Source organism: Schistocerca nitens, chromosome 8 (genome assembly GCF_023898315.1).
Source record: "Schistocerca nitens isolate TAMUIC-IGC-003100 chromosome 8, iqSchNite1.1, whole genome shotgun sequence".
Lineage (NCBI taxonomy): Eukaryota > Metazoa > Arthropoda > Insecta > Orthoptera > Acrididae > Schistocerca > Schistocerca nitens.
In genome coordinates, this window is record NC_064621.1 from 95160122 (window position 1) to 95169965 (window position 9844).

At 42.0% G+C, this 9844-nt stretch overlaps 1 protein-coding gene across 1 annotated transcript in view; it reads right to left on the reverse strand.

Annotated features, from left to right (window-relative positions):
* Window positions 1-1875, reverse strand: part of LOC126199418 (myrosinase 1-like) — a 54968-nt gene extending 53093 nt beyond the window's left edge. The window contains exon 1 of the mRNA XM_049936336.1: window positions 1740-1875. Within this exon, the coding sequence (XP_049792293.1) occupies window positions 1740-1875 (136 nt within the window). The remainder of the gene's footprint in view (window positions 1-1739) is intronic.
* Between the last annotated feature and the right edge of the window lie 7969 nt (window positions 1876-9844).

Here is a 9844-nt window from a genome sequence, read left to right on the forward strand (position 1 = left end):
AAAACTGTGTGCCGGACCGAGACTCGAACTTAGAACCTTTGCCTCTCGTGGGCAAGTGCTCTACCAACTGAGCTACCCAAGCACGACTCACGACCCGTCCTCACAGCTCCTCTGGAAACATCCCATAGGCTGTCGCTAAACCATGTCTCCGCAGTATCGTTTCTTCCAGGAGTGCTATTTCTGCAAGGTTCTCAGAAGAGCTTCTGTGAAGTTTGGAAGGTAGGAGACGAGGTACTGGCAGAATTGAAGCTGTGAGGACGGGTCGTGAGTCGTGCTTGGGTTTTTTTTTTTTTTTTGGTCATCAGTCTACTGACTGGTTTGATGCGGCCCGCCACGAAATCCGTTCCTGTGCTAACCTCTTCATCTCAGAGTAGCACTTGCAGCCTACGTCCTCAATTATTTGCTTGACGTATTCCAATCTCTGTCTTCCTCTACAGTTTTTGCCCTCTACAGCTCCCTCTAGTACCATGGAAGTCATTCCCTCATGTCTTAGCAGATGACCTATCATCCTGTCCCTTCTCCTTATCAGTGTTTTCCACATATTCCTTTCCTCTCCCATTCTGCATAGAACCTCCTCATTACTTACCTTATCAGTCCACCTAATTTTCAACATTCGTCTATAGTACCACATCTCAAATGCTTCAATTCTCTTCTGTTCCGGTTTTCCCACGGTCCATGTTTCACTACCATACAATGCTGTACTCCAGACGTACATCCTCAGAAATTTATTCCTCAAATTGAGGCCAGTATTTGATATTAGTAGACTTCTCTTGGCCAGAAATGCCTTTTTTGCCATAGCGAGTCTGCTTTTGATGTCCTCCTTGCTCCGTCCGTCATTGGTTATTTTACTGCCTAGGTAGCAGAGTTCCTTAACTTCATTGACTTCGTGACCATCAATCCTGATGTTAAGTTTCTCGCTGTTCTCATTTCTACTACTTCTCATTACCTTCGTCTTTCTCCGATTTACTCTCAAACCATACTGTATACTCATTAGATTGAAGAGTAGGGGCGAAAGGCTACAGCCTTGTCTTACACGCTTCTTAATACGAGCACTTCGTTCTTGATAGTCCACTCTTATTATTCCCTCTTGGTTGTTGTACATATTGTATATGACCCGTCTCTCCCTATAGCTTACCCCTACTTTTTTCAGAATATCGAACAGCTTGCACCATTTTATATTGTCGAACGCTTTTTCCAGGTCGACAAATCCTATGAAAGTGTCTTGATTTTTCTTTAGCCTTGCTTCCATTATTAGCCGTAACGTCAGAATTGCCTCTCTCGTCCCTTTACTTTTCCTAAAGCCAAACTGATCGTCACCTAGCGCCAAACTGATCGTGCTTGGGTAGCGCAGTTGGTAGAGCACGTGCCCGCGAAAGGCAAAGCTCTCGAGTTCGAGTCTCGGTCCAGCACACAGTTTTAATCTGCCAGTAATTTTCAAATCTGCATTAATTTCAGCACCTGTAAACTCCTATTGAACCCCATATTTGGACAGCAATTTAGACAATTTTAAAAGAAAGGAATATGTGTGTTCGGAGACACTGTTAAGTAAGATTCCTTCAGCATGTACAGTCCTTATAGATGAAATGAGAATAGGAACTGAGCATATGCATGGTGAAGTGTATTTACAAATGTCTTATCCAGACCAGTTTCAATCCTCAAATGATGACACATCTCAAGAAATTTATTTAGAACAAATAATGATAAAAAATATGGTACTGTAGATGTTAATTCGCACTCACCATCCTCATTCCAAGCTCCTTCAATCTGGTAAGCCGCGGTGGCGGTCCCTAGCAGGAAACCTTCCGGGAACTGGTTGACTGCTGTCTGTGCCGCAGCAGCAGCGAATAGTGCTACAAACAGTGTTAGCTGCTGCATTATGGAAAGTCAACAATGTCATTCAGTTTTTGGAACTTGTGTGTGTGTTTATATATATGGGATTCGAAGTACTTGTGTACAGTACTCAGCGCTGAGCAAACAACCTTGGCTATCACTGATTATCAGATAATTGAAAGACTGTTCTAAAATATCTAATTTTTATAGTTATAGAGATACGATCAATGGTCCAAGGTCTGACCACTCGGAACGGGGTCTGCCCACGCGGTGTGCGACCTTGAGTAGCGGCGGGCTGCCCGCGTCCTTGAAACGAGTGTTGTCGCATCGTGTCTGTCACACAGAGGGCGATCTTTCGCCCCGGCGGCTGGCCTGTGGCCGCGGCGAGCGCCAGTCTGTCTCAAAATACACAGATTCGTCGCCGCGGTTCGCGGCTGTGAGCGCCTGCCTCTGCTCACACTGACGACCGAGCCTGAGGCGGCGGGAGGCAGGTCTATCGAACAGGTGAGCATGCAGTCCACACGCAGGAGAAATAATGCAAACGGAAGAACTTACCGAACAGGTGAGGAAGTACAACTTCTTTTTCGATACAGGTGATGGAGATTCTACAGGTGATGGAGATTCTAAAAACATTTTCAAGAAAGCCGAAGCGTGGAGAGGTACAGCTACTAAACTGTTTCAAAATGTTTCTGCAAAAATTATTTTCACACATGCAATAGGTTACATTAAATAAAGCACAGTACAATATTAAGTCCTGGAAATCAGTGCATATTACATCGTAAGATATCTGAACATATTACAACAAGCGTGTAAGCAACCATATGGTCAAACCCAGAAAATCGAACTTCATATAAGTGTCAAATATGTGTCTCATTCAAACTTGTTTTGTAAAATACACTACTGGCCATTAAAATTGCTACGTCAAGAAGAAATTCAGATGATAAACGGGTATTCATTGCACAAATATATTATACTAGAACTGACTTGTGATTACATTTTCACGCAATTTGGGTGCATAGATCCTGAGAAATCAGTACCCAGAACAACCACCTCTGGCCGTAATAACGGCCCTGATACGCCTGCGCATTAACAGAGCTTGGATGGCGAGCACAGGTACAGCTGCCCATGCAGCTTCAACACGATACACAGTTCATCAAGAGTAGTGACTGGCGTATTGTGACGAGCCAGTTGCTCGGCCACCATTGACCAGACGTTTTCAATCGGTGAGAGATCTGGAGAATGTGCTGGCCAGGGCAGCAGTCAAACAGTCCAGAAAGGACGGTACGGGACCTGCAACATGCAGTCGTGCATTATCCTGCTGAAACGTAGGGTTTCGCAGGGATCGAATGAAGGGTGGAGCCACGGGTCGTAACACTTCTGAAATGTAACGTCCACTGTTCACAGTGCCGCCAATGCAAAAAAGTGGTGACCGAGACGTGTAACCAATGGCGCCTCATACCATCACCCTGGGTGATACGCCAGTATGGCGATGACGAATACACGCTTCCAATGTGCGTTCACCGCGATGTCGCCAAACACGGATGCGACCATCATGATGCTGAAAACAGAACCTGGATTCATCCAAATAAATGACGTTTTGCCATTCGTGCACCATCGCAGGGGCTCCTGCCTGTGATGCAGCGTCAAGAGTAACCGCAGCCATGGTCTCCGAGCTGATAGTCCTTGCTGCTGCAAACGTCGTCGAACTGTTCGTGCAGATGGTTGTTGTCTTGCAAACGTCCCCATCTGTTGACTCAGGGATCGAGACGTGGCTGCTGGATGCTGAAAACAGAACCTGCATTCATCCAAAAAAATGACGTTTTGCCATTCGTGCACCATCGCAGGGGCTCCTGCCTGTGATGCAGCGTCAAGGGTAACCGCAGCCATGGTCTCCGAGCTGATAGTGCTTGCTGCTGCAAACGTCGTCGAACTGTTCGTGCAGATGGTTGTTGTCTTGCAAACGTCCCCATCTGTTGACTCAGGGATCGAGACGTGGCTGCACGATCCGTTACAGCCATGCGGATAAGATGCCTGTCATCTCGACTGCTAGTGATACGAGGCCGTTGGGATCCAGCACGCCGTTTCGTATTACCCTACTGAACCCACCGATTCCATATTCTGCTAACAGTCATTGGATCTCGACCAACGCGAGCAACAATGTTGAGATACGATAAACCGCAATCGCGATAGGCTACAATCCGACCTTTATCGAAGTCGGAAACGTGATGGTAAGCATTTCTCCTCCTTATGCGTCACTTTCATTAGTGTTAGGGCAATGTTTATGTTCCTGTTTTGCCCACCACACGTGTCACTGTACGCAACTACTTGTTTTTGAGAAGTGACACACTTTTCAATATGTTTCAATAAACAGGTACCAATTTCCTATGAACCCCTTGATCCAGATTTTCCATCCCAAAAATACATGTGGATCAGTTAAATTATGGTAACCAAAATTATACACGAACATGTTTCTTTCGTAGAACGATATCAATGTTGACCACTTGGGAAACTACCTCTTCGCTACATGCTGTGTCTGTAGCCATTGCTGTTCCTGCAGCTTCAGCCCTCCAAAGGTGAAGCTTCTTTTCAGCTTGAAGCTTTCTTTTTTCTTCTGCATTGGTAGCAACGTCCATTTCAAAGCTCAGTTTGCCACAAAAAGAGCAAGCGTGTTTACTTGGTTGTCGAAATGACCGGTTGAAGTCTTTCTTAAAGATTTTTCGATAGATGTGCTCCCCCACAATTTCTTTCTCAGATTTGCATTTATCTTTGTACAAATCGTACATTTTGGCCACACACAACTCAGGATTTAAAATCCTTTTGTGGGGATTATCCTTCCTTGCAGAATGGCTCTCGGAAACTGGAAAGATTTTCATGTGTTCCTTTACATCATTGAACAGACCTTCCGGTACAGAGAATTTGTTCTGATGTTTGCCTCTTCCATCAAGGTGAGGTGTATCTTCTTCCTTTCTTTTTGTTAAAAGCATAGAGAGTCGTCCATTAGAAGTGGCAAAAGCGCTCAAGAAAAATTTCTTGCATACTACTGCACAGTTTCTGTTCATATGTAATGGATATTTATAAATACATCTTTCGTGAGAAGCAGAGCCATCTCTTGGTTGTCGGCGGTTAACTGAATGATGCCGGACGGAGTGGTCGAGCGGTTCTAGGCGCTACAGTCTGGAATCGCGCGACCGCTACGATTGCAGGTTCGAATCCTGCCTCGGGCATGGATGTGTGTGATGTCCTTAGGTTAGTTAGATTTAAGTAGTTCTAAGTTCTAGGGGACTGATGACCTCAGAAGTTAAGTCCCATAGTGCTCAGAGCCATTTGAACCGTTTGAACTGTATGATACTTGCATAAACCATTCAGATAACTATTTTGGCGATTAATATCACTCATAGCCCAGAAATTGTCAGATAATGTCTTCCTCATCCTCTGAAATTTTATTGAAACATTTACGTGCACACCTGCAGTCCACATTGCGAAATGTTTTTGGAGGAATTATTTTGTCAGTTGCTGTGACGTATAACTCCCCAGTGTTCCTTCTTTCTTTCGAATATGCTTTTCATATGTGTCCGTTTTCCTTGCACCCTTCTTGCTTCGAGTAAGCTTCCTTTTAGTCTGCATACTTGCGGCTGCACCGTTCCCACAGGCATCAGTAACAGTGTCTCCTGTTTCGTCATTTTTGCTTCATTGGAAGTTTCATCGTCATCTACATAGAAAGTAACAGAAGTTATGATTTATACAGCACCAGATGATTTAAAACATATGTATATCTGAAATACATTAAGATGGAGACCCTCATTTTCCATTGTTATTGCCAACATGACCTCCATTCTCGCATTTTCCTTTTTTGTAACAAAATGTCTATAATGCTGAGAGAAAAGTAAGTAAATTCTTTTCACCTCCAATCGTTTGATAATCTTGATCATCTATTGTATCACAGTCACTTGATAATGCTCCTGAATCCATCATCTTCGCAAGAAATAGCTACACGCTGCAATTCAAAAGCACACAGGCTTTTACCACTACTGAATTAAATTACCGCTTGCTTTGTCTAATGCGTCAGCACTGAGGTGCTTTCTGTTGACAGCAGGACAAAGCTGGAGCTGTCACACAATGCAAATAAATTACGTGAGGATAACTCCATGTTTTTGAAAAGTGGACTTGTACCACTGTTGAAATAAGTCATTCATTCAATCTCAACCCTTCAATGGTCCACCACAATGGAACCATACTGTCTGAACTCTGTTACTGGTATAAAAGAATTAAGCTTTTCTCAGTTTGTCAGGACAGTGCGTAATAGCTAACGGCCAGCCATAAGAGGATGTCAGCCATACATCATATGTTCTATATTTATGATGATCTAATGCAATGTCTCACACATCATGCACTGATCTGCACAGCAATGCTCATTCTAGGAATAAATGCACATGTGTTTCCACTCTATTAGAGGTATCGTACAAAAAACAGAGTGAGGCTTGACATACGAATCATCACAGATCACTTTATTGTGCTGATTTCTACCATCATATATCCGACATAACGATGATAGAAAAAAAACAATAATGAGATTAGGGTGCATCCAGAGAGATATAATCCTTTCTTTCTTTCTTTACTTGTTCAGTATGTAAGTAAAGAAAAGCTTAATACTACCACATTGTACCCTACGCCATGCACTGTACAAAGGCTTGCAGGGCATTTCTTTATATGTAGATGTAAGATAATGCATTGTCTATAAGAAAATAACAGTGAATTGCTGGAGTAGCTGACCTGAATTTAAATAAATGTAGCTACTTTACCTACATAGGTCTGGAATTCCTCTATAGTACAATTATACCATCACCAGAAACATTAACTGTCGTAAAATAGTGCAGGGACTGGCAGTTGGTTGCGAATGTAAATAAATGTAACGTACCACGTATAAATAAATAGTCGGACACATCCATAACAGTTTCATTATGATATAGATGTAGGAGTAGATCTTTTTTGGCCATTGCTCTGGAGGAAATATTAATCCAGCTTTCATTTTTATGTTCACCATTAACAAATACTTTATTGAAACTATAGACGTAAAAGTATACACATGTAGCCCAAGTACAGTGTTCAATTTATTTTATTTCAATAGTGGTACATCTCCATTACCTCCACTTTTATGCCTATAGTGCTGCTGAAATTAATTATCCCAACAAATAGAAAGAAAGGTTCACATCTAGCAACAAGCCATATACTTGAATATTTCTGGTATCTCAACTGCAGATTTTTCAGCGATCATTTAACTTTAGTACTCTGTATCTCAGAATGAACAAAAATGGATTTGTACGTCTATTGAAATAAGCCCTTCAAATGAACACTATTGACTGAATGCGTTGTGTGGTTCCAAAAGTCTTTCTTTGTGGATGATACTTGTCAGAACAAAGATGCAGTTATCCCACACAGTATACATCTAATATTAAATTTCCATCAAATCTTCTGAAAGATTACAAAGTGTTATCCTGAAAGCAGCATCGGAACACAGTGTTACTGTGCAAAATCTGCTTTTGGAAAGAAATGGGAGTGCTATTTCTTCTATACAGACATATTGCTACTTGCGTTAAATGCGGCCCTCATCTTTGCTTGTGTGATGTGCGTTGTAGACCTATTTCCGCTGCAGTAATATCGTTTTTGACGAAAGAAGCGCTATTGTAAGAAATATTTTTGTACGTTGTGGAAAATAAAGCAATACCGTTAAAATATAGTCAGTTTTTTTCCTACATCAACCATACTTGGAAGTCCTCTGTTAATATGAGGGCTATGATTGCACTGGCCAGCATAGAAGCATGAAATTTTTTTGTTTAAGAAAGTAGAATAGCCTGCACAGCTGGGTAAGTTTAAAAAAGCTAAGACCATGAATGCAGATTTCACATGTCGATAATAGACCTGTGTCATACCATACACAGGCCACTTAGAGATTCTAAACTACAATTTGCTTCCATGTTTGCAAAGAACTGCTTTGTTTGAAAAAATAGCTACCACTGCACCCATTTACACTGCGTAATCACAAGCAAATTGTAATGTATATATTGGGTTCGTATGGGGTTTCATTGTTCCGTAGATGTACTGTTTTATATGCACTATCTTGTAAACATGGTCTCATCTGTGAACAACACTGAAGTAGGGCTACGATATTCTGCATTTGCTGTAGGAACAAATTTGAGAACACCAACATCATATATCTGACGAAGCGATGATAATAACTAATTGTAAAACAATGATAAACAATGTTAGGGTACACACAAAGATATATAGTGTTTTTTCTCATTTTATATGTTACAGTGGGACAGCAAAGGAAACCAATAAGACTGCGGTCCTGTACTCTCCGCCATGCACTTGAGAGTGATTTTCTTGTACACCACCACCAGAAACATTAACTGCCATAAAATAGTGTAGGGACTGGGAGTTACCTCTGACTCTAAATAAACGTAACTCATTGCGTGTAAATAGATGGAGAGATCATTACTATTCGATTACGATGCTGATGTAAAGCAAAATTTACTTGGCCATTGCTCAGTGGGAACTATTAATCCGGCTTTTGCTATTTTCTCATCGTTAAGAAATGCTTCGTTTGAACTACAGTCACTGAGGTACACATTTCAAATCGTATGTTAAAAGCCACATACATAGTATCCACAACATGAATTCTCTTGATCAGACAGCTTTACTAATGCATGTGTCAATTTCGTCCGCATGTTGGAGTTCCATGTACTAGGAGGTTACTAAAGCCATTTGCGAATCTGGCCTGAAGCTCATATGCTCTAATCAGTAAAGCGAATCACACTAACTAAGCAAATTGTTGTTACTGGTGTGGAAAGATCGTCATCCCTGGAACTATCTTATCCATTCTGCGATAATGCAAAAATAATTGACTGTTCTTTGAATATTTTGTTTGGTGTCATCTGTCAGTCCTATTTGGTGATGATACTGTACCATGCAGGTAGAGTCAAGAAGACGGCTGTACAAGCGTGGAGTAAGGAAAACTCTTTTCTTTTATGGATTTTGCTACATCGAAGTGTTGTGGGAATAAAATACACTGTTCCCTCACCCTCTCACCGGATGTAAACGGTGCTCTGATGAATTTATTTTCTCTCCGTTTCCATGCATTTAGTTGACAAAACACGCTAACCTATGTCGAAATCGTACTCTTGATTCCTAGAGGGTATTACAATACCTCGAAAAAAGGGCACTTAGAGCCTATCGCAAATCCCATGTGCACTTTTCAAACATGTCTGTCACGGTTTTCGGTATAAATGTGCCATGAAATTCGAGGGGTAAGCACATCTCATATTAATGTCCACTACTAGTGTCTGGACCTTTGGACCAGATTGGAAATCTGTGAAATGGAAGCCAATTTTCTGGTGTGTTTTTTGTAATGGCACTAGTGGTCGGCACGAGGATGAATGTCAGTGTTATCTCCTCCCCGCTGTAGATCGCCAGCGCTCGTGAAGACGCCCATGGCTGGGTTGGTTGGTGGGAGAATGAGTTTGGGAGGCGATCATAGAGCATAGATGATCATTGTTCCAGCAGCGCACACACATCTGTCCAGTGGAGGGAAAGTTTCTAATCTTTTTATTTTAGACTTGACTGTTGCTGGTGGTCATCAGCTGAGATTGTGTCACCTCTGTAGATGTGGAGTGATAGGCATCGTGACCACGGGGTCTGCTGCACCAAATCCTATGGATAAAGAGCAGCCCCAGTTAAGGGCAGTACTGGGATGAGAAACATTTCTATGTGTTGTTTTACGTAAAGGTGTGATTGTCTCCCACATCCTATCCCAGTATAGCGCCACAAGCGTGGGATGTTAATGTAATTTAGCGACGTATATAGCTTCCCAACTTATTGAGAAGTTCAGTACAATGTAATAGTTTTAGGCTCCTCCTCGGTAATCTGTTAGTGATGTCATTGTTTTATAACACATGCGGGGGCCACTCCTTATAGTGAAACATGGACTTTGTGCGTAGCAAGAGCGTATTTGTTGTTA